The sequence below is a fragment of the Anguilla anguilla genome, chromosome 8 (assembly GCF_013347855.1).
Source record: "Anguilla anguilla isolate fAngAng1 chromosome 8, fAngAng1.pri, whole genome shotgun sequence".
In the NCBI taxonomy this organism is placed as follows: Eukaryota; Metazoa; Chordata; class Actinopteri; order Anguilliformes; family Anguillidae; genus Anguilla; species Anguilla anguilla.
Genome location: NC_049208.1, coordinates 53,113,914 through 53,139,452, shown reverse-complemented (window position 1 = coordinate 53,139,452; position 25,539 = coordinate 53,113,914). Strand labels below are relative to the sequence as shown.

Sequence of the window (25,539 nt, the reverse complement as noted above, 5' to 3'; positions counted from 1 at the left end):
GTGGAACCCCGGTGACAACGGAAGCGTTAATATATTTCACGTGCTCGAGAAAAGCACAAAATATCTTCTACTGGTATTTACAACAGAAAACTGAGTTGACTTCACACCTGTTTAAAGCTCTTACCGGGTCGTTTGTGATATTTTTCATGATCAAACTACCGGTGGCCCTGGGTAGAACAGGATATATACAAACGAGATTAAAAGAAAGATTCCCCATCCCCCCCCCCCTTTTTAAAGTGTAACCTACCCTCATACAGGTCCACAAAATCATCCGAATCACAACCAATCAGGAAGTCCAATCCAAGCCGTTAAAAACCCCCGAACAACTCCAATCTGGACGTTCTGTTCGGCCCAAGGACACCATCGCGGTTGAGCGTTCACTATAAGCAAAACAAACCCGAAACGATGGTATTTTATTATTCTTATTTCTTTGAAGTATTTAAATTTCTGTCCTGGCTTTTAAGACGCGTTGGACATAAATTACATTTCTGTATCTGCAAGTGGAAGCGAATTTGGATGGGGAGGAGGACAGGCAGTAAGGGTTAAAACCTACCAAAAAAAAAAACAAAAAAACAAAAAACAAAACCCTATAACGGAAAACATGGAAAGTCCTCATGATGGAACTGCCATGGCGACGAGCGTCATGTTACCATGGACGCAGTGCAGCTATTCCCGTTCGCTCGTCTACCCCATGCTCTCTCTCTATCATCATTTCGCTCTCTGCTCTTAATCCCTCCCACACACCCCCCCCCCCCCACACCCCCTCATCTCATATCCCCCCCTCTTGAGTGATGTAGAGCTCCGCCCCCCTCCCCCTCCCGGGCAAGGGTTGCCGTGGAGACCCAGCCGCCCCGGGGTGGGTGTGGCCGTGGGCGTGGCGGCCACGGAGGGAGGTGTGGTTGCCGTGGTGATGGTGCGGGGGCGGAGCCGGGGGCGGGTCCCGTAGCGACGGCGGAACGGCGGAGGCCTTGATGGGGATGATGCGCGTGTCCATGACCTCACAGTCCACCTGCATCATCATCTCATACCCCTGAGAGGAGTTATACAGGCTCTCTGAGAGAGAGAGAGAGAGAGAGAGACAGAGGGAAAAACAGAGTCAGAGAGAGAAAGAAAGACAGAAAGAGTTAGAGATATAGTGACAGATAGAGTAGTAAAAGTTGAAGACAGAATTATTAAACTCATGTTTTTGTCCTGAAGTCCACTTGCTTATCAATTTTAACACCTAAATGTACTGCACTTTGCTCCCTGAATTATTTCCAGATATGAAACATGTTTGCACATATTACAAAGGGGAAAACCAACAAAGAGGCGAGGATTACCGTTGACAGACATGGCCGGCATCACCAGGGACATTTTGGGACGGGTGGTTTTGTTGTGGCTGATTGCTGGCAGCAGCAGGTGATCCTACAGGCGGAAGGAGCATCGGTACAGTACGTTACAGCAATGAACTCTGGGAAACTCCTCCGTGTTGGTAACAAATGACAGCCCTCAGAGTTCAAAGGTCGCGGACAGGTCCCCGCACGCCCCCCCCCCCCACTCCCCGGCTGGGCTCTCACCCGTCTGAAGGAGACCACGTAGAAGGTGTCCTCGCGTCTGTCGATGGCGTCCAGGAAGTCACTGTAGCTGACCTCTGGCCCTGGTAACACCTGCAGTTGACTGAGAGAGGGAGGGGGGGGGGGGCATGAGGAAGATTATTAGGGGGTCCAAGCAAGAAGTTCTGGAACCCTATTGTTATTGTTCCAATTTAAAAAAGAAATGAGAAATTCTGTCCTAAAAGTTTGCACTGAAAAAATTGTACATCATAGAGCAGTCAAATTCAGCAGGTTCCCATTCCTACCTGCCACTCAGGTAAGAAAACCTGGCCTTTGATTAGCCTGATGGTGGCACTACAGGAATAAGTTAACTTCTTGAGCTATAACTTCTGAACCGTTTGCCCAACTGTCAAAAGTCTTTCTTTACCCTCAGATTCCCTGGCTCATGGCAAACAAATTAGCCTCAGGGACCCATGATGTCTGTTATGTTGGATTTTTTTTGCAAATTTTTGAAAAATATCTTTACTTCTCCTACAAAAATGGACGGATCTGCACACAATTTGGTGTACAGCCTCCACAGACTAAGTTCCATTACAATTTTACACATAATTTTGATATGTTAAAATATGGACGAATAAGGAGCCAATAAATATTGATGCGGACATAGCTTATCAGAAACATGCTAATAACTTTTGAACGCAATGTGAAATTTATTCTTATATTTATGTATTTTTTATCATAGCTGCCCTTGCGTAATCACTGTTATTATTGTTACTGTGTACGTGCACATTTAACGTGATTAAAATTTCAGGGACACAAAAATTGAGGGAGGCACAAAAAACAGTCTATGGTAGTAGTAAAGGCTGATGGGAAATGTAGTCATCTCACCTTTCAATGGCACGATGGGCCTGGATGGGCAGATACCTGGAGAAGTTTGCCTTTCTCAGCTGTGCCTTCTGAGAAGAGAACAAATGGATCTTTGCACAGAAACAATACGAATGCACCTACACACCTATAACAGCTTTATAAAGTGCTAATAAACGTATAATAAATGCTTTATAAAGGTTCTTGTGTGGAGGAGGTGTTGTAACAATGGCATTACACTGAAGGTAAGATTTCCGTTTATAAATTATTTATTACTGCCTGAGTGAGGTGTAGCATCACACGGTAGGTAAAACACGCAGCAGGAGGTGCCATTTCTGTACCTGAGCGATTTTAGCTTTCTTGGCAATCTTGGGCTTCCCCCCCGACTTCTTCCTGTCGATCTGGTGCCTGTGAACCCAGCCCCTCAACTCATCTGCCAGCCTGCGTGAGCAGAGCACCCCAAAATACACATGAACACACACAGCACCCCAAAATACCCTCACACACCCCAAAATACACATAAACACACACAGCACCCCAAAATACCCTCACACACCCCAAAATACACATGAACACACACAGCACCCCAAAATACCCTCACACACCCAAAAATACACATGAACACACACAGCACCCCAAAATACCCTCACACACCCCAAAATACACATGAACACACACAGCACCCCAAAATACAAACACACAGAGCACCCCAAAAAACATTCACATACCTCAAAATACACAAACAGGCACAGTACCCCCAAAATACAATCACACACCCCAAAATACACACACACATGCCAAAATAGACTTAAACAGAGCACACCAAAATACCCTTACACACGCACATGCACACACACACTCACACACTCACACACTCACACACACACACACACACACACACACACACACACACACACACAACGTGGTCTCTGACCTGAGAGACTCAGAGCGGTTGAACTGCCTGCAGTCCGTGGCACTGAAGTACCGGTCAATGTCCTGCAGAACCAGGTCCTTGACGTCGCTGAACACGCTGCTCTGGTTCCTGCGAAGACAGCAGGATCAAGAGGCAATTAACACACAAGCACATCACTGAGCACGCAAGCACATCAGTGAACACACAAGCACATCAGTGAACACACAAGTCTGGCAGGGTTCGATTCACACCGACAAACTTCCTGAACACTTAACCCGTAAAAAGGGTAGCCAAGGAACACCAGCCATGGCGTTCTGACTGTTGCTACGCGTTGCCGTCGTGGAAAGAGGAAACTCACCTGAACTGGAAGGAGACAGGGGAGTCTCTCTCCTCCCCATCCTCCTCACTCTCCGGCCTCTCCTCCTCCACTCCCTCGCTCCCTTCCCGGCTCCTGCTCTCCTGGGGCAGCTGCAGCAGGTGCCTTCCCGTGTGAGGGACCACCCCTTCCTGTAACCCAGACTCCAGCTTCCTGTCCGTGATGCTGGAGGCAAACGGGGAGAAGACGTGTAATTCCTCGCGCTTTAGCCTCGCATCATCCAATCAGAACGCGCACACTTTGCCCAATCAGAGCATGTCCAGACTACCCAATCACAGCATGTCTACACTGCCCAATCAGAGTGTGTCCACACTGCCCAATTAGAGCATGTCTAGACTACCCAATCAGAGTGCGTCCACACTGTCCAATCAGAGCATGTCTAGACTACCCAATCAGAGTGTGTCCATGCCTAATCAGTGCATATCTAAAATGTGGCACGCAAACAGGTTTGTCTCCATGTTTTTTTTTCCAGAAACATATTTACACTCAAGTCATTCTGCAGTGTAATTTTGTGTGCCAGGTCGAATGGAGATCAGATGAATGGATGAACTGACAGATGGATGTAAGGATAAAGCAGGTGAATGGATGAAGTGACAGACGGACGGAACGATAAAAAGCAGGTGAACGGGTAGCTCATTCTTTACCTGACGGGGCCAAAACTGAAGGTGATGAACAGCAGAACCACCATGATGCAGAACACCCTCTTACTATTACTGGAGTCACCCCCCTGAGAGAGAGAGAGGGAGGGAGAGAGAGAGAGAGGGAGGGAGGGAGGGAGGGAGGGAGGGGGAGAGAGAGAGAGACAGACAGAGAGAGAGGGAGAGGGGGAGGAAGGGAGGGAGAGAGAGAGAGAGAGGGGGAGAGGGAGGGAGGGAGAGAGGGAGAGAGAGAGACTGTCAAAATACTAATCATGACCGTTTTATATTGAGATGGCATTTAAGCAGACGTATCACACCATACGTGATCACCACAATCAGGAACCACGGTAACAGCACTCTGGGAACTCCCGCCATACCCCGCCCTGCCCCACCATACCTCGGTCCCGGCCAGCCCTGCCCCCCCTGCCCCGCCCAGCCCCGCCCCGCCCCGCCCAGCCCCGCCCAGCCCCGACCCGCCCAGCCCCGCCCCGCCCCGCCCCACCTCGGTCCCGGCGAGCCGTTGGCGCAGCGCCTGGTTCTCCCTGCGGAGGCGCTCGTTCTCCCGCTGCGCCTCCCTCAGCTGCGCCTCCAGGCTCTGCAGGTACTCCTTCTTCTTCCGGCGCGACTGACAGGCCGACTCCCTGTTCTTTATCATCCTCTGCTGCCGCTTCAGCACCTTCATCTGGGGGGGGGGGGGGGAGAGGGAGACGGGGGAGGGGGAGAGAAAGAGGGTCAGGGTTCAACTGCCAAAAGCATACACAACTAACAGAAAAATAAATACGTAACTTGTAAATTTAAAACGTCTCTCCCTAAATTCAGAGAAAAGACTGACACACACAGATCACCAGCGTTGCTGGGGGAGGGACCCACAGCACCACAAGCTGCTCAGTAGGTGGCAGAGTGCCACAGCCTGAGAGACAGTGAGCAGGAACCTCCACCATGACAGTGTCCCTAGGACAGGGAACATAGACCCTAACATGTTTAATAGTATGTTGCTTACATTTTTACCTTTTTAAGAATACTGTATCACTACTAGGTAGCAACACCTAGGTAGCATTTGGACTTGAGAGACAGCGGGAGGGAGGGGAAGAGATGTAGAGAGATCAAAAGAGAGAGAGAAAGAGAGCAAAAAGAGAGACAGAAAGAAAGCAAGAGAGGGAAAGAGGGAGGGGGGATTTGGGGGAGACAGAGGTAGAGAAAGAAGGGGAGAGGTGTATGTTCTTTATATGTTCTTTTCTGTGCTTTTGGCAACACAAGTTGTATCTTGTCATGCCAATGAAGCATTTTTGAATTGGATTGAATTGAACTGAGAGAGAGAGGGGGGATTGTAGGGGAGAAAGAGGGGGAGAGAGAGAGAGAGAGAGAGCGAGAGAGAGAGAGAGGCAGGAGAGAGATGGAGGAAGAGAGGGAGAGAGAAACAGAGCTTTATATGCAGCGGACTCTGGCTTTGAGTTCACAGTGCAACACAGTCAGTCTCACAGTCACTCACATCAATGTCACCGCAGCTGCCCCCAGGCAGAGGGGATGCTGGGATAATGGGCTTGGCAGGCGGCGGAGCGGCCGGGCTGGCGCAGTGATGCATGCTGGGAGACACGGGCTCCACCTTCACGATGGCGGCGGGGGCGGAGGCCAGACAGACGGACTGAGAGAGGACCACTGCCATGGGAAAGGAGAGAGTGAGAGAGAGACACGCACGCACAAATAATACACGCACGCACGCACAGTACTCTCACACACACACACACACACACAAATAATACACCCACACACACACACACACGGACAAATAATACACCCACACACACACGCACACACGCACAAATAATACACCCACACACACACACACACGCACGCACAAATAATACAACCACACACACACACACGCACAAATAATACACCCACACACACACACAAATAATACACCCACACACGCACGCACGCCCACAGTGTCCACACAGACACTCACGCAGCGCGCACACACACACACAATACACGCACGCGCAGTATACACATAGAGCAGAAAGCGCACTTCCAGCCAGTGGCCAGCAGGGAGCAGCAGTGCACAAACCTGGCCGCTTCTGGTCCATGGAGGGCAGGCTCTGCAGGAGGAGGGCCTTAGCAGGGGCGGGGCTTGGAGTGACTGGCATGGCGGCCACACCCACTGGGCGGGGCTGGATGGGCAGCTTGCTGCTGAGTATCGAGTTGGCCTTTAGGGTGGAGGGAGAAGGCAGGACTGGGAGGAAGGCGAGGGAGAGGAAGGTGGAGGTGAGCAAGGACGACTTCAAACCTCAGACAGCTCAACTAAATCTTAATCTGTTCCCAGGCAAAAACCATAATTTCCATCAATGAAAAATGACACGAGTTTTTCCCTGGTTAAACTATGCAGCGTAAAAATTAGCATTTGTGAGCCACAGGGATACCATCGACTTCAGCGTTGGAAACGCAAGACTACCTGTGGCAGGGGGCTTCTTCTCAACGCCGTTGTGCGATTGGTGTTCCTGTGGTTGCGGTTGTGGTTGCCGTGGTTGCGGTTGTGGAGAGGGGGTGACGGTGACTTGGACCGTTCCCAAGGGCGGGGACAGGACGTCCCCAAACATGTAAGGGGGGGTCGGAGGGTTTTCCCCTTTAACTGTCACCTAAAAGAGAACAGGAGAGGGAATTTATCACAATTACAGAGAGAGCAAAAGAGGGTTAATACTATACAGTGCATTAACACTGCACTGAGACAGGGTTAATGCAGTATATACACACTGGCTGACTGCACACTACAGTACATTAACACTGCACTGAGAGAGAGGGTTAACACAGTTTGCACATTAAAAAAAATAAATACATAATTTACTCTGACTGGCCAGGAAAGTAATTTAATTTCTGCTGAACCCTCCCTGATCTGCACACAGCTGTGTCTGGCCCAAGGGCCCCCCCCCCGCTCCTCCCCCCGCCCCCTTCGTCTGGTAACAGTGCAGCAGGACTGACCTGTACCTCCGGGAGGGAGCAGTCAGAAGCCAATGAGGAGGCTGGGGACAGAGGCTCCGCCTTCACTTGGAACACTGCAACACAGAACACAGCTGGTGTCATCGCCATGGGAACAGGGGTCACGCCAGTGCCGAGGGTTGGCTCAGCTGTGCACACATTAACCGGCGGCCAAAAACAGGCTGCGTTTCTGAAGCTCACTTCCTGGTCTTGCAGAGAGACGCTGCTCACTAGCGCCAGTGCGGTTGGCTCCAGCAGAGGTGTTTCAGCCACCCGTTCACATGGTAACTATACAGTCAGTCAAAACCCAAAGTCAACGCATTAGGTGTTTTTTTCTTTGTCAAATGTCTCCCCATGTGCTAATCTGTTAAGTTATTGTGCTATTTGGACAAGATATTTTGTGGACGAATCAGGGACCGTTCGCGTCACTGCATCTCACACGCTTAGTAGACGACCGGACTTCGAAGTCCCTACTGCACAGTCTCTGGCTCCAATTGGTACAACATGGCATAGCTCGCGAACTACACTTCCCAGACTCCAAAGCGCTTTTCACCAAGCCCGTGGAGAGCCAACGGGTGACGTCACAGCCATTTTGTCCGTATTTCTTCCTACACTTTATGGCACACAGACATGCGACAGGCTGTTAGACAGCTGGACTTGGAGAGCCACCAGAGTGCTGTTTGAGCTTTAGGGTGTTGCTGTCCTAAGCAAGAGCAAAGGTCCTTAACCTGAACTGGTTCAGTAAATATTCCGCTGAACTTGAGGGGGGGGGGGGGTGTTCTAAACAAACAAGCAATGTGGTGGCGAACACAATGCACCATGGGAGATGTAGGCACCGTGAAGACTTTCCTGACAGTTCAGTCCTAAGAGGATCACTTCGATGTGTGCGATGCACAGTGTTCACAGAACGTCAGTGTGCAAAGGTCCTGAACTTCATCTGGGTCGGAAACCCACAACCCTGGGTCACAAGTCAGACACCTAAAACCGCAGTTCTGACCTCCGTCACTGTCGTTCAGCTTAATATTTTATCATGAGTGAAGAAGGGGAGAGGGGGTAGGCCAAGGTCAGAGAAAACACACACACACACGCGCGCGCGCGCGCACACACAGACTCACACATATACACGCATTCACACTCACTACACACTCGCAAAGCAAGGAATGGCACTTACGCATGTCAACAGGCAGGGACTGAACGATGGTCCTATCCTCCTTTAAAACAGGAATGTCACCTTGAAAGAGAGAGAGAGACAGACAGAGAGTCAGACACAGGGAGAGAGAGAGACCGACAGACAGACAGAGAGTCAGACACAGAGAGAGAGACAGACAGACAGAGAGAGAGAGAAAGAGACAGACAGACAGAGAGAGAGTCAGACACAGAGAGACAGACAGACAGAGAGGGAGTCAGACACAGAGAGACAGACAGACAGAGAGGGAGTCAGACACAAAGAGACAGACAGACAGAGAGAGAAGCAGAGAGAGAGACAGAGAGAGGGAGACAGAAAGAGAGTCAGGGAGAGAGGGAGAGTGGGAAAAACAGAGAGAGACAGAGAGAGACAGAGAGAGTGCTGATATCAGTCTGCAGTAAGCGCTGATATCAGGCCAATATCACAGACCTATCAGAAAGCCATTTCCTCATGAGGGCCATAGGTCAGCAGGGCAAAGCAGCACAGCTTCGCTGCACTTCAGAAGCTCTTTCCCCTTCACTCACGCTCACGCTCACGCTCATGCTCACACTGACCCGAGGGAAACTCAAACACACAACAACAAACTAAACTGCCGTCCATTTAAAAAGAAATACTCAGCTGAGAATCTCTGCACACCTGGCAAATTCACCTACGGGAGGATAACGTGTGAAAAACACCCTCACATACTGAACTAAGTGCTTATTTTTATTTCATTTTTTTGGCTGGTACGCCTTTGTCAGGGAAACGTTACTACTGAGCCAAACGTATGCCCTCGTTCAACGCAACAGAAAAGGAACAAGTTAACTTCACGCAGCAGATCAGGTGTGCAGGGCCTTTTTCCAATCGCGGCCCACCCCCGCCCGCTCTCTACCTGTGAGAAGGTCGTCGTCGTCGCTGGGCTGTTTCCACGGCAACGCGGGGTCGTGGGGATCGAGGCACGTGGCGAGGTCGTTGTTGAACTGTTGGGGCGGGAAGGAACGAGGAGCGATACGGGGGGGGGGGTGAGACGGTGAGATGGGTCGGCAGGACAGAGGTTCCTCGTCCAAACACAGCACGGCACCGCAAAGCGACTCACGTGTGTTCAACATTAGGAACTGTCTCTACAGTACGGCACCATTACTATGCGATACATTAAATCGCACGAGAATTCATATAGCGTCCCTTCTTATTCTATGCACCACATTTCTGTCACATCGGCACGATGTCCGATTTAAGCGTTTTACCACTTCCACAAGACCTGGGTCAAATACTGTACGTATTTGCTTTGGATTCAAATACTTTTCTACGCATCACTGATCCTGTCTGTCATACTGGAACTGATGAAATGCTCTCAAAAAATGGAAACCCCGCCTTCTGGTCATATTGGCAGGCTCAATTACGCCAGACAAGAGCACAGAAAAGTATTTGAATCCAAAACAAACAGGTATTTGACCCAGGTCTAACTTCTACAGGCAATAAAGTGGACAGGTAGAGGATATTAGTGCTAAATTGTACAGCACATTGAGTGTACGAAAGGCGCTTTACAAATAAAGTTTATTACAAAATAAACAAAGTTTATTATGCAACACGGTCAGCGGCAGGGAGGAAGCCCAGCTGAGACAACACAAAATGGCCGCCCCCGACCGGTGCACTGTAAAAGGGGGCGGAGCCAGAGGGCGATCTGTGGTTTCGCCGTCCTCACCACGGTGTCGTATGCCAGCTGTTTGGTGAACTCCGCCTCCTCCCCCTCCTCCATGCTCTCGCACTGGTACAGGCAGGCATCTGCAATACGGACAGGTGGACAGAGAGACAGAGGGAGAGACAGATGGACAGAGAGACAGAAGGAGAGAGGGAGAGACGGGTGGACAGAGAGAGAGGGAGAGACAGAGGAAGGGAGACACACAGACAGACACGGTTTAGAGAGACACACACACCAGAGGCTGTTCACCAGCATTGCAGTTTGTTTATCGACCATCCCCCCCCGCCCCCACGGCCCCCTGGGTAATCACCCGTCTCACCGCACCTGGAACCTACCTGGCACCTCCCTCCAGGTGACAGATCACTGCTCCGAAAAACAGGCAGAACGCCTTAGGCCCCCCCATCGCCTTGGGGGGGGGGGGGGAACGCAAAGGGACTAATTTCTCCGAAAATGCCGCACCTGGCCTAATCTCAACGCGCCAGAGCCCGGCGTTCTCAAAACATTCCTAACCTTCAAACGCCATTAGCGCGATTAGATTCAAGTCCGGGGCTGGAAAGGCCTTGGACACCACGGGAACTGGGGGGGGGGGGGGGGCAGGGGCACGGGGGGGTCGGTTGGGCAGCGCCTGTCACTTCACATTACCTTGCAGTGTATTTTGGAAAAAGTGAACCAGTTTCCCCAGCGGAAGGGATCGATCTCCCTTTTTGAACCCTCCCACGCACTGATGTTCAGTTCCTTCTCCACACGGCTGGAGGCTGTCGTTGTGAATCACACTGCATTTCCAGCACACCATGACAACAAAGGCATCTGAAACCGGGTGAAGCATCACCTCTGGGCGTACCGTGATCGACAGGCAGAGGGAACACCCAATCAGAGCTCCTGAAACCTGAACTACTGACACAGGAGAGCCATCCCAAGAAACTCCTAGAAAAATCAATAAGTGACTAGGAACTAGGCCTACATCTGGCAAAAGATGCACAACCGAAGGAGGTGGGCGGGGCTTCAGAGGCTTCAGGAACAAACAGTACCATGAGTACACTGCAATTGGCCGACTGGAAATCTCCAGCCGTTTTTGGAATCATATCTAAATGTGGAATTACCGTACACATAAATAGCGTGAAATACAATTAAATTCCTTCCGGCCAAAACCTAAAGATGACGGGGAAGAAATTTCAGGACTGCCAATCCAATTATGACATCAGTTGCCAGAGAAAAGAATTGTTGCAAGTTTTATTATAGAATTATTATGAAGCTACGATTGAGGAGGACAGGTGTCTAAATCCGGGTTTCATTTCATGGAGTCATTCAATAGCGCCTCATATCCATCGCCACAATAAAGAAGAAAGAATAATTCGTTAAAGATCTTCTAGAAAAGCTTCCTGGTAGATTAAAAAAATTCAGATAATATTAGTAGCCGCTGCCTCGAGCAGAATAAGACATATTGCTAATCATAAACGGCCAAATTAAGTAATGGGTAGGAATAATACACTACATGCAAAATTATTAATAGCCCATACACCAGAATGCTTGCTAATGCTCTGACAAACTACTCGTTTGCAAGCAGTCACTTGTAACGTTAGCCGCCGGAATATGGTGACAGGAACTAAAGAACTATGTCAGGAAATAATGTACGCGATGCTTCCGTATATAGATATAAATTAATAATGACCGACAGGGCCTCCATTTCACAGTTCAGTGTTAAAATGTGAAATACGAACATTTTGAGCAGCCAAGTGCACGTTTGTATATAATAGTCTAATAATAGTAATACTGACAGAAATACATAGCAGAGATGCAGGAACTTGCACTTGGACGCAGCCTTAACCATTAATGAAGCCAATTCATTTTTAAGCTTTCCACCTTGTTGAAAGTAAACAACCAGCCGAGCTCGTTATTAATTTTAGATGGACAAACGTTTCAAATTACAATTAGCTTCACGGTCCGTTATTTTAAATCATAAAACTAAAATGCTCCCATGTGAATGTTGACTGGACAGCGTGAAGGCTTCACGTCGTAACGTTAACTTACACTGAGTCAACATTTCCGGTTAGCCACATAGCCTACTCTCAGCGACAGCAAATGTACATCAGAACAGCATCATCTTTCGATATAGCACTGAAAATCTTTTTCAATTCCAAAATCCAAGGTAAAAACCACTTAACAGACAGGTAGATTTAAAAAAAATGTGTATATGCACCCAGCGAATTCTCGTTAGAGCTACATCACATATATTTAGCCTGGTACTAGCTATATTATGCTTTGTACGACACACCAACCCACTGAGGTCGCTGGTCAACTAAAACACATTTCACTCGCAAATACGATTCACCCCGAAAAGGCAGTTAAATCGACATTCATTCTTAAAGATTTTTCGTTTTCTAACTGCCAGGATACTCACCCCAGTCCTCGCTGGTCAAAAGGTTATCAGCGAAGAAACGACTATCCAAATCAGACAGCAACTCCGTCATAGCCACGCCGGGAGTTAGCAGTATAGCCAAGATCACAAACCAGACAGAAACTCAAATCGCTTGCCCCAATCACATCGAGTAAGTGTTCATATGCCCGAAACGAACATTTGCGTTAAATAAAAGAGCACATTTATTGACAACTGTGTAATGCTTGTGGGCAATTCGGTTCGATTATTCCCGTATTTCAATCGTGTTCTCCAGACCGTCTTCCATCTGACTCGCACAAGGAAATATATTGTTCACCGCAATCCTCCCCCAAATGCCGGTGTCGTCCAATAGCTGGAAAAACATTTGAAGATGGACAACGTATACTACCATTCAGATCTAAGACACACTCTCATTGGCCAAAAAGAAACCCTATCTGTAAGGGTGGGTGCTCTACAGATGATATGGCACAATCAGGCTTGCCAGCGTTGAGTGACGGAACAGTCCTCCAATAGAAATACAAATTGTGCTATTTAACTCCAGATTGACGGTGAATTTCACCAATTATAAATCTAAACATATTGAAGTGGAAAAAGTACATTCTTTTTTGCTTTCGTAAGAATGTGGATATCACCAGATACGTGATGTTGTTTTTCATTTAAGTTTGTTATGACAAGAATGGGCATATTTATCCAGTAATCGTCTTTTTAAAATCACAGTGTCGTTTATTTTCGCAGCATTGTGTGTGAGTATGTACAGGTCACAATTCTTCACTCGCGATCGAGACAGGTTGTTGCATAACTTGAGAGCACACGAGGACACGATTGTTTTCAGATTTTCATATATTTAAATTTTAAAGTAAAATCAATAACTGTACAACGTACATCACCTAGGGATACATAGTCAAATCATTAAAACTCCACAAACCACTAAGGATCGAGGTATTGGAGTAAGTATACCCTGTATTCCAAAGAGAGTTCAGTGGTCGTGCTCCATCCATCGATGTACCGGAACTTCAACACTGCGACCGGATCTCCTTTACGAAATGAATAAAATGGTTGGCGTGCACAGACACTGTAGATCTTGGGCGTGCTACTCCCTCCGTTTGGTAACACAGTGAGTCGGAAGTAAGATGTATTTTCGGACCTGCAGGGCTTAGGTAGAACCTATTTTTAAAAGTCTCTGGGTAGAACAATCGTCGTATAGCCAGTTATTTGTCTTTCCCTTTCCCCCTTAGAAGCAGGTAGGTACTTTCTTCAGTGTAGCAGGGCGTGTTCGTCTCTTCAGGGAAACTGATATGTCAGATGTTATTGTGTGATAAATAGAATCATCAATAAAATAGCACGGAACAAATGAACTGGTAAAGATGTGCTTTTGTTTAAGCAGTCCGTCGGGAAAACATACTTAAAGCTTGTAAGCGAAACGTGTACAGGTGTAGCTAAAAGAACACCAACCTCAGGTATCTCCACTGGTACAAATAGAGGGTTTTAATTGAGAAATGGAAAGACTTACCATTAGATGTCCCCGGCGAGACAAATGGTAATAGAATGCAATACTGAGCAGGAGTGAAAGCCGGGTTATGTCCTATGGGCTTTATTTATACATTTTAAGCACAGTCCCAGGTCTCCAAAAGAAACACAGTGCGATAAATGGTTAGTGATATACATTCATAAGGAAAAGTAGGTGGCATAATAACTCATGAAGAATTAAGAATATGTAAAATTATGGGGGCTGGGAGCAGGGGGGGGGGAGGGCGGATTGCTCCACAACTGTTCTCCATACTCTGGGTTAAGGAGCAGCAGTGGGTGGGAACTTTGGCTAACGGAGTGGGCGTTCACCATGGGTGAGTACTAGACTACCTATTTAGCTGGGGTGGAGTTTGGTGGGTGGGCAGGCGGGGGGGGGGGGGGGGGGGGGGGGCGGGGGTGCAGTGCTTGTGCTTGTGCTGCAGGTTAGGTGGCGCTGAAGAGGACGGTGCTTTCGAGTTCAGCCAGGTCGGAGTTCTGTAGGGAGTCCAGGAGGGTGAAGACTGAGCTCTGCGACTCGGGGCCGAGGAAGAGGGCGCCATTGTTGTCTTTTTGGTCGAGGCCGACTTCCCGGTCGGGTGTCTCCAGCTCCCCGGAAACCCTTCCGGCCGACGCCAGCCGTTCTCTGAGCTGCTCCACCTCCCTCGCCAAAATCTCCACCGGGTGGCCAGGCAAGGGTGGGGGGTGGCAGAAGGCCTGGGGACGGAAACACACACTGTCCCAAACACACTTACCGAACACACTGACCAAACCCTAAATTACACCACGTAGGGGACCAAGGCACAGCCCCTTAACATCAAACGTCCACCAGCATCTTTCACCGTGGGTACGATGTCCTTCTTCTGACACTGAACCCACCGCTGGTGCGTGTGGCCAAAAAAAATGTTCAATTTTGGTCTTTTTGACGATAGAACCTAATTTCTACTGACGTTCAGCCATAATAACACAAATTTATAAAGAAGTTGTACGTAGGCGCATTATATTACAGGAATTTAGCAGACATTCTTATCCAGAGCGACTTACGCAACATTTTTACATAGTACTTGCATGGATGGCATTCATTTATACAGCCGGATATATATACTGAAGCAATGAAGGTTAAGCACCTTACTCAAGGGTACAGTGGCAGTGTTCTAGAAAGGAATCGTCACTCTGGATTAATGCTTCTGCTGAGCGATCGTGATGTAATATCCTAATGTTTTCCCTGTTGTTGTGTCTAATGAAAAAAGTCAGTGTACTAAGCTTATACTTCACTGATGCCCATGTTAGGTACAGTTTGTAACGTGCGGTTTCAGAGTCATTTTCCAGTAATCTTTGCGGTTTGTGATCAGTGGTTGGGATTTCGTGTGCACCTGTGCCTGGAGCGCCCCCCGCAGGTAGCAGGCCCTCCATATCCCCACGCAGGGGCTGAAGAGGAGGGGCAAAAGAGGCTCCTGGGGGCCGGAGGGGGGCGTGGCCACGCCCGCCAGAAGCCGCTCCAGTCCCGCAGAGCTCTCCGGGGGCGGGGCCAGGCGGTGGTTCCTTCGGGCGGGGACCGAACTGGCTCCGCCCATGACCCCGCCCCCGCCGCCACGCCAGGGCAGGAGGAAGGAGGGGGAGGAGAATCCACCCCGGGACAGGAGGAATACACGTCCCGGGGTCCCATCACTCTGAGAGAAAGAGAGAAAGAGGGAGGGAGAGAGAGAGAGAAAGAGGGAGAGAGTGAGGGCCAAGATAATAGAGAGGGAGGAAAGCGTATTGAGAGAGGAGGGGTGGGTTGGGAGGGGAACACAGAGAGAGAATGGAGGGGAAAAGGAGGAGAGAGATGCACAGAACTAGCTGATTATACATGTATATTTTCGGAATGTCTCAGACTCTCTTGGAATGTCTCAGACTGGCTCATACTCTCTCAGAATGTCTCAGACTCACTCGGAATGTCTCAGACTCACTCGGAATGTCTCAGACTGGCTCAGACTCTTTCAGAATGTCTCAGACTGGGTCATACTCTCTCAGAATGTCTCAGACTGGGTCATACTCTCTCAGAATGTCTCAGACTCACTCGGAATGTCTCAGACTCTTTCAGAATGTCTCAGACTGGCTCAGACTCTCTCAGAATGTCTCAGACTCACTCGGAATGTCTCAGACTGGCTCATACTCTCTCAGAATGTCTCAGACTCACTCGGAATGTCTCAGACTGGCTCAGACTTTTTCAGACTTTCTCAGACTGGCTCAGACTGGCCCAGACTCTCCTAGATTCTCTCAGACTCTCAGAATGGCTCAGACTGTCTCTCTGCTCTTACCTGGCTCACAATGAGGTCCCCATTCAGTACAGGAAGGGGCAAGGTGGGCATGGCCACAGGATGTGTGAAACGTTCCCGCCTCTCAGGACTGTACCACAGGGCCCAATCCCACACAGGGGGGAAGGGTGGGTCCATAGGGTAAGAGTCGCCAGCCAGCCCCTCCCTCCAGCCATTTATGGGCGTGTAGCTCTGGGGCAGGTGCTGAGGGAGATACCAGTGACATTTTCACACATGGGGGGCAGGGAATCAGGGAAAAAGAGTGCAAATGCCTGTCTGTGTATATGTGTGCGTGTGTGTGTGTATGTATGTGTGTGTGCGTGTGAGCGAGCGTGTGTGTTACCTGTGAGCGGCGACTCCTCTCTCTCTGGCAATCATGCAGGTAGGTGCAGTACAGTGGCAGGTGTGTGCTGTCCTGCAGGACCAGCAGGTACTCCTCAGTCAGCTGGAAGTAGGAGGGGAACTGGGCCCACAGCTGCCACACACAGTCCAGGAACAGTAGGAACACTGGAGCCTGGGAAAATACAGGGGACTTACACACTCACTACATATACAGGGGACTTACACACTCACTACATATACAGGGGACTTACACACTCACTACATATACAGAGGACTTACACACTCACTACACACACTGATACACACACATCTACACACTCGCTACACACACACACACTCACTTCACACACTGATACACACACAACTACACACTCACTACACACACACACACACACACGCAAACACACACTCACTACACACACTACACACTAATATACACACACTCACTACACACACACTGATACACACACCACACACACACACACTCACTAAACACACAAACACATTCACTCACCACACACATTCATTACTCACACACACACACACACATTCATTACACACACACACACACACTCACCACACACATTCATTGCTCACTACACACATTCATTACTCACACACACAGATGCACACACACACACACACACACACACACACTCATGCAGGAATCTCAGCGTGCAGCGCTCACCTCCTCCCGGTCGCGGTCACGGTGGCGGTAACAGTTTCCCCGGCTGAGGAAGGGGTGTCCAGCCGCCACCCACTCCTTCTGCACCAGCCCCTGGAGGCCCTGCCGCGTGCGGCAGTGTGGGTCGCTCATGACCTGGACCAGGCTGCACACCACACAGTTCATGTCCCGGTCCTCAGGCTCTGCAGACGCACAGGGCACAGTGCAAATCACAGCCTGGTCAAAATCACAGTACAGTCACAGTCTAAATCACAGTACAGTCACAGTACAGTCACAGTCTAAATCACAGTGCAAATCACAGCGTGGTCAAAATCACAGTACAGTCACAGTCTAAATCACAGTACAGTCACAGTACAGTCACAGTCTAAATCACAGTGCAAATCACAGCGTGGTCAAAATCACAGTACAGTCACAGTCTAAATCACAGTACAGGTCACAGTGCAAATCACAGCCTGGTCAAAATCACAGTACAGTCACAGTCTAAATCACAGCGTGGTCACAGTACAGTCACAGTCAAAATCACAGTGTGGTCAAAATCACAGTACAGTCACAGTCTAAATCACAGCGTGGTCACAGTCTAAATCACAGTGTGGTCACAGTACAGTCACAGTCTAAACCACAGCATGGACACTGTACAGTCTAAATCACAGCATGGTCACAGTACAGTCACAGTCAAAATCACAGCGTGGTCACAGTACAGTCACAGTCTAAACCACAGCATGGTCACAGTACAGTCACAGTCTAAACCACAGCAAGGTCACAGTACAGTCACAGTCTAAACCACAGCATGGTCACAGTACAGTCACCGTCTAAATCACAGCCTGGTTACAGTACTGTCACAGTCCAAATCATAGCATAGTCACAGTCCACTCACAGTGCAAATTACAGAATGATCATATCACAGTCACAGTCCAAATCACGGCACAGTCACAGTCCAAATTACAGCATGATCACAGTACAGTCTAAATCACAGCATGGTCACAGCATGAAACGGGGATATTTTTTATTGTCTTTAAAGACATGCACTACTGCCCATGTACAAGTCCATGGTACAAGTTTTATGTCAGGCTAATATATAATAGTAAGAAACACTGCCACCCAGTGGTAAAAAGTGGAAGTGAGCCGTCTCTATCCAAACTGCATCTGGAAGACCGATTCCACCAACTGCCAACTGACAACAGGTACTCAGCTCCATCTTCTTAACATTTATAAGTTCTGTCTCTCTTCTGTTGAAACCTTCATAATTTTGCAGCATCTCCTGATTATTCATGAAGGAGGCGTGAGCAAGTATAGTACTGAGCTAATGGACATTCTTTGCTGAATTAAAGCATTGGAAATCCCCTATAGTTTAGACAGGAGGAACACAGGACCTGAGTGTCCAGTGAGTCAGTACAATATGCAAGCGTGCGTTTTCAAAAGCGAAGATGGTGGCTATGCCGGTCATGTGACTCCACCCTTCCTGGTCATGTGACTCACCCTGCAGGATCACAGTCAGGTGACCATCTCTGAGCAGACAGGCCACCTCTGCAGCTTTCTTCAGGCAGCACCTGGAGTCACATGGCAGTATCCCATAAACCCCTTCTGTTACAGAACACGGTACTCACTGACAGACTGCAGTTTCACAATGGTGAGCCATTCACTCTATGTGGTACATGGCAATATAGCTCAGGAGGTAAGAGCGCTTGTCTGGAAGTCGGAGGGTTGCCGGTTCGATCCCCCTGCCCGGGGCATGTCAAAGTGTCCCTGAGCAAGACACCTAACCCCTAATTGCTCTGGTGAATGCGAGGCATCAATTGTAAAGCGCTTTGGATAAAAGCGCTATATAAATGCAGTCCATTTACCATTCACATTTGTTCCATAACCCTAACCCTAACCCGTAAAGGACCAAGTGGAGGCTTAGCACAGGTGAGCAGAGTTAAGCACAGGTGAGAGCAGGTCAGCACAGGTAAGCAGATGTGCAGGCTCTTTACCTGACATGGTCTAGCCACCGCGTGGCCTCCAGTGAAGACAGCCATTTTTCATCAGGCACAGAGAGCGATGAAGAGATATCTGCAACCGATGTCCAGCACTGTTACAGCACAGAATTAAAAACCTCCGCCAAACTAGAGTTATCACCGACATGATTCACACACCGGAGAGCATGGCCAAACTGAAGATGAGATGGTGGCCCTGAAGAGTTCGGTTAGGAAGGTCAACTCTGCTTTCATTTCAGTCAATTCGGGACATGGACTGAAGCCCAATTCCTTAATTTCAGAATTCTTAAGAGTTCATTTCGCATGTTTCCTGATTTGACTGAGACAAAGTGGACTTGATCCCTCTGAGTCAGCAGGGCCAGGCAGGGTGTACTGGGAGGGTGGGGGGCTGTCTTACCCCCCAGGCAGAGAGCTCGCAGGCGCGTGTGTGCCAGCTGGACCTCCCCCAATGTGGGCATCTCCTCCCCCAGCTCCACGACCACACACCGCTGCTGGCCCCCGAATAACAGGCTCTCCAGGTTCCTGATCCAGGAGGGGGGGGGGGGGGGGAGAGCCGGAGGGGGGAGAGGGAGGGAGACAGAGAGAGAGAGAGGGGGAGAGCCGGAGGGGGGAGAGGGAGGGAGACAGAGAGAGAGGGGGGGGGCAGAGCCGGAGGGGGGAGAGGGAGGGAGACAGAGAGGGAGGGGGGGGGAGAGCCGGAAGGGGGAGAGGGAGGGAGACAGAGAGGGAGAGAGGGGGAGGGGGGAGGGTGGAGGGAGGGGCAGAGAGGGAAGAAGACACAAAGAGAGGGAGGGAGAGAGATGGAAAAAGGGAGAAGGGGAGAGAGAAGAAGAGAGGGAGAGGGGTGAGAGAAGGAGAGATGTAGAGCAAAGAGGGAGGGGAAAAGAGAGAGGGAGGGAGAAGAAAGGAGAAGGGAAGGGGTAAGGGGAGAGGAAGATGGAGAGAAGGAAAGATGAGAGAGAGAGAGGGATGGCATGGGAGAAGGAGAGAGGGAGAGAAGAGATATGGAGAGTGGAAGATAGGGGAGAGTGAGAAGGAGGAAGGGGTGAGAGAAAGTAAGGGGAAACAGAGAGTAAGAGAGGAGGGAATGAGAGGAGAGGGGTGGGAGAGATAACGAGGGACAGGGGGAGAGCAGAGAGGGGGAGGGGAGAGAAACAGATGTCCATCAGCATGTTAGGCCACACCCAAGGCAGACGGTGATTTTGATGTGGGAGTGGTCAGAGTTGCCGCCTACACCAGCGCTGAACTGGGTGAAGCCCAGGCCACCCATGGGTTCTGACCCAATGCCCACCTGATGTCGTCCTTCTCGTGGTAGATGTTGTTCTGGAAGCCAGCCGTTCTCAGGAGGTCGCTGCCCGCCGGGTGACGCCAGCACCATCGCTATTGGACGAGAGCACAGTTACATCATTACCGCGGTGTTCCAGGCGCTACACGTCAGCGTGTACCGTCAGACGGGAGCGCGGGCCCGTCTCCTAGGAGACGTAACGCGAGAGGCGGTCTCACGCACGGGGATGCGTCCCTCGTGGAAGTGCGCGAAGGTTCTCTTCAGCTCGGTGTCCAGGACCCTGTGCGGGACCACGTTGTACCTGGGCAGGCTGACAGGAAAGGCAGGTCAACTCTTCAGAGAGCAGAAAGCAATAGTAGACAAGTGCGCTGTTTCGAACTAGCCGCAGACTATAACTTCAGTGAGGCCTGCAGTAGCCCTCCACTGCTGTAGGGGGCACTGTGAGCTGGTACCTGGGAGCCATCTCAAAGCGGTCGTTCACGCTGCTGACCCTCCAGCCCACGGCCCCCGTCCGCTCCAGCTCCGCCTCCCAGTCGGCCACGCCCTCAAACCAGTTCATGTCAGGGTCTCGTCTCCGGTTGCTAAGCAACTGCTTCATCTCTGGGGGGGGGGGGGGGGGGCATAGCAACACAGCAAAGGAGACATGTGACCTTTCATCTCAAAGTATTCAAAAAATAAGGGGAATGCTCCATGAATCAATAGTGTATTTATTTATACTCTATTGATTAATACATTATCTATTAGCCCAATACAAACAGTATTGGTCCAATAGTGTAAGTAGCTCACATGGCAAAAAATCACTGATACATCTCAAAGGAAAGATTTGAAAAATCAGAGGATCAAGAGCATTGTTTTCTGTGGTCTATTGAGTGGTTTCAACATGCAGAAATTGACTGGGAATACAATTACAATTATATGCAATATAATACTGGCCATCCAGGGTATGTAATATTCTACAATATCTGAAGGTGCAAATAATTGTTTGCTCATATATTGCCATATGTTGAAATATTTTTTTCTGATCTTGTTAATATATTTTAGTTCAATCAACTCAGGGGAAAAGGAACCAATGTTTCCATTGCCTGTGTTTCCCAGGGTGGCGTTCTGAAAGGAGCACACGGTCCTGGGGCTCAGTGGCTGATATGCCCTGGCAAGGGTGTAGGTCATCTGCAGGAACAACAGCAATAATAATAATAATAATAATAACAACAACAATGACAATGCTTATAGAGCTATAAATATAGCGGTTTTCATTCAAAGTGCTTCACAGTGATGAGGGGGAAACTACCCTCCCTCGCCACCAGGGTGCGCTCACCTGCATGACCTGGGCCGGGGGCGTGAGGCGGTCGAACAGGAAGCACAGGACCCTCATGTCCCGGCAGTACAGGACCAGCTGCTCGGGGGCGGACCGGAGGGAGGAGCTGGGGGTGACGTGCTTGGCTCGGGACGGCCCCACTGCGGGACAGCGGACGCAGGGGAGGCGGGTTAGGGGGGCGAAAGGGCCCGGGAGGGACAGCGAGGCCGTTGCCAAACCCCCACGATGGGCGGAGACACTGCACGCTGCCAATCACCGACCAAAGGACTGTGATTGGTCAGTGTCAGTGAGTCGTGGTACCTCAGAATGCAGACTTAATGGTGCACAATGGCTGGTTCTCTCGCAAATGATTGGTCGATTTAAGGCTAGTCTTTACAGAGGACCAGGCGATGTAAAAAACCTCTGGCTAAAAGGCAGTGTTTAGGTAAGATCAGGAGATGGGCTGACAGGCCTGTCCTTTTCACTTAACTCTCTGTTAATTATAGAGCACAGTTATATGCTGTCAGTGTGTTTACCGTAAGAGGTATATCAGTAGCACAGTGGGTTTAGACCTGAAGCAAGGCAGATTAGGTACCAGCCCCTTACCCACTATACTACACTGCCGCCCAAAGCCAGGTCCAGGGTTTACACCTGGGAAAGAATTTACGATGAGGACATTGCTTTCTGAGGATATTCATGCCTTTATTAGACTGAGCTCACCGGCCACCACCTTCTCTATGGAGGTGAGGGCTACGTCATGATCCCCAAGGAGGACAGGATCGCCATCGTCCTGGCAACAGAGCGAGAGAGAGAGAGAGAGAGAGTGGGAGAGAGAGAGAGAGAGCAAGAGAGAGAGAGAGAGAGATTTGATTTTAAAACCCCCTTTATTGGGACATTGTTCAAAGAGATTCAAACACATATATAAACACTTATATGTATTTGTGTGATTTCCCTGTATCATCCAAGCTCTGTTCTGAGCTTGTTATCACCGCAGTCCTGCCGCAACACCGTCTGATTGGCTGACGGAATGATCTCGCCACACCCCCTCACGGCGGCGGCAGCAGGGAGGGGGGGCGATGGGCGTGGCACTCACCTTCCGCCTCGGGGCGTCCTGGGGCACGAACGCCAGCCTGAAGTAGGTGCAGAAGAGGGTGCCCGCCAGCCAGCCGCCCCCCTCCGAGGTGCTCAGCTTCTTCCTGACCAGCACTGCCCTCTGCACCACCCGTTCCCCTGGGCAACAGAGGGGGGGGGGGGGGGCGGGGTCAGGGAGGCATCACCGACGGCAACCGGGTTCCATCCGAGACAATGGGAGTCACATCTGTGACGTACGCATCAGTCAACCCATTATGACCTAGGTCAACCCATTATGACATCACCAAACCAACAGAATAGCAGGCGGTGGTGACCGGAGGATTCTTTCTGACTGTACTTCCTGGTTCTCTGTGAGCGTTACCCGATAGCAGCCAGAAAGTTATTGTCGAAATTAGCGAAAACCACAGTTTTATAAATATTACATTACCCCCCCACCCCTCCCATTTCAAAACCTGGCTCTTTTTAAATGTCTTTATTTGAGTGAAAGCTCTGGTGGGGGCCCCTGGTCCTGCCCTCTCGCGTTACAGAGCCAGCGGTCATAGTCGTGTCGCGCAATGATATCCACGGTATCAGGTATAGGTAACAGGTACGTATGGGATAGCATCGAGCGCGGCCGCTGGCTTTGTGTCCGCGTCTGCCCCGTACAAAAGGTGCACGACCTGTCCGTCCATCGCCGTCTGCGCTGAGATATCGAGACATGCCCCCCCCCCCCGTACCCCCCCACAGGCAGGGCCGATTCGGTTTCACCCGATCGGTGCGTCCGAGCGTCACACGAGAATGGGGCGAAGGTTCGGCCGGAGCCCCGCCCTCTGAGTGACAGATGAAAAGATGAAAAAAGAGGAAGAAAGAACACTAAGTGGAAAGTCTTCTTTTAAATCTGACTGTGTATAATATAGTCAGATTTAATTTCTGTTTTTTTTTGTTTATTTTGACCTCTTGGACCTGTCATATTGATTTGGCATGGACTTTACTAATGTCCAGCTTTTCTGAAGAATTCAGGGCTTTGTATTCGAACAGTAGAAATGAAAGTACAGGATTTAACAAAGGAGCCTATACATTTTTTTGTCTTACAAAAAGATACCCAAAGTTTGATTAAATTAGTTTGCCACGGATATGTGCAGATGCTCTCAGTTCTGACCAATAGAAAAGGGAATTAAACGAGAAATGTTCTGCTTTGCCAATTTATTAACGAATAACAAATAGGGAAAGTGAAGCTGTTTGTCAATTAAAAATGAACACAAAGACACAGATGAAAAAAATCATCAGCTGACTCTTGTAAAACAAAAAGAACTGAGTTATCATGTTTCCTTTACTCTGCTTTTAGTTCACCAATTCAAAAAAAGGTTCATTTTTTTATTCTGTGAACCTTGTCCAGGGCAGGTGCACATTTATTTCAAATTCACATTTATTGGACTTTGCTACAAGCTGCAGTAAACATATTTACACACACACACATACACACTGACCTGGCAGACAGTCCAGGCCGACCATGTCTTTGTCCCCGCTGTTCAGTGTCCTGTAGTTCAGTATCCTGTCCTGTAGGGGGCAGAAGGGAGACAGACACACCCCCAGGCGCCTTGTCACTCACCTCCATCCAATGGGAGCACAGAGGCAACACACAGTCATCAGCGTAACGCCAAACAACATTTCAGTGACGTTTCGAGAACACGGCGTCCTTTTACACCGCCCACTGTGACCCCTTACGCTTCAGACGGGGATTCGCAAACCCCCTCTCCCTCCACTCCAAAACCAGCACGTCCATCACACCCCCTGCACACAGAGAACCTCCTCTGTCCCCACAGCACTGCCCCTCCTGAGCGTGGGTCGGTGGCAGTGTAGTATAAATGGGTAGGGAACTGGCCGTGTAACCTACAGGTTGCAGGTTCAATTCCCAGGTGGGACACTGCAGTTGTACCCATGAACAAAGTACTTAACCTAAATTACTGCATTATGTATTCAGCTGTATAAATGGACACTAAAAAAAAATGTAAAAAGTCAATCTGGATAAGAGCACCTGCTAAATGCCTGTAATGTATTTTAGAGTTATATTGCCCTATGTATTATTTTTTAATCCTGATTATATACAAAACCAAATCAAATTTCCCACAGGAATGTACAATAAAGTCTAATCTAAAGTAATCAACCGCACAAGTAGGCAACAACAACAACAAAAAAAAAACTCAGTTTCCCAAAATCCCCCTGTGGGACTATCACCTACCCAGCCATTGGCCGCTCCAAAGGCACCCATTTCCCCCTCTTCTTCTCCTTGGCAGAGGCTGTGTCAGTTTCCGCTCATCCGGCCGATGTAACACAGCCAGGCGCTCACTCCCACTTTCCTTCTCTGCGACGCTGTAACCCAATCCCTGCAGGCGGGAGGCGGGGTTACTCCCAGGCCAACAGATTCTGCTCCAGGCTTCTCCTAGCCCCGCCCCCAGTGGATCCCATTGGATCTCAGTGGGTTCCATTGGATCCTATTTAATCCCAATAGCTAGATGTTAATAAAAGGGCTTTTC

The 25,539-nt window shown here is 49.5% G+C and overlaps 2 protein-coding genes across 3 annotated transcripts; both read right to left on the bottom strand.

Annotated features, from left to right (window-relative positions):
- Positions 1-747: 747 nt before the first annotated feature.
- atf6b (activating transcription factor 6 beta) lies at positions 748-12,885 on the bottom strand. Of its 2 annotated transcripts, none has more exons than XM_035430712.1 (17): positions 12,559-12,885; positions 10,164-10,243; positions 9,354-9,441; positions 8,468-8,527; positions 7,306-7,373; positions 6,776-6,959; positions 6,392-6,556; positions 5,813-5,979; positions 4,826-5,005; positions 4,330-4,412; positions 3,668-3,850; positions 3,331-3,438; positions 2,738-2,837; positions 2,421-2,488; positions 1,557-1,656; positions 1,320-1,404; positions 748-1,053 (listed from the first exon to the last, which is right to left on the bottom strand). In XM_035430712.1, exons 1-17 carry the CDS (start codon positions 12,626-12,628, stop codon positions 770-772), a joined length of 2,073 nt encoding a protein of 690 aa, XP_035286603.1. In that variant the 5' UTR covers positions 12,629-12,885; the 3' UTR covers positions 748-769. The 2 variants fall into 2 exon arrangements, with proteins under 2 accessions (XP_035286603.1, XP_035286602.1); XM_035430711.1 differs by having other exon boundaries at positions 7,300-7,373; positions 12,559-12,884.
- A 1,620-nt stretch (positions 12,886-14,505) lies between these two features.
- Positions 14,506-25,274, bottom strand: LOC118234244 (myotubularin-related protein 11-like). The gene is made up of 17 exons (XM_035430653.1): positions 25,245-25,274; positions 24,493-24,562; positions 23,028-23,164; positions 22,655-22,724; positions 21,956-22,095; positions 21,723-21,807; positions 21,093-21,240; positions 20,863-20,950; positions 20,647-20,735; positions 19,753-19,877; positions 19,353-19,431; positions 18,859-18,929; positions 17,386-17,564; positions 16,699-16,869; positions 16,359-16,559; positions 15,432-15,728; positions 14,506-14,775 (listed from the first exon to the last, which is right to left on the bottom strand). Exons 1-17 carry the CDS (start codon positions 25,272-25,274, stop codon positions 14,506-14,508), a joined length of 2,250 nt encoding a protein of 749 aa, XP_035286544.1.
- Positions 25,275-25,539: the final 265 nt, after the last annotated feature.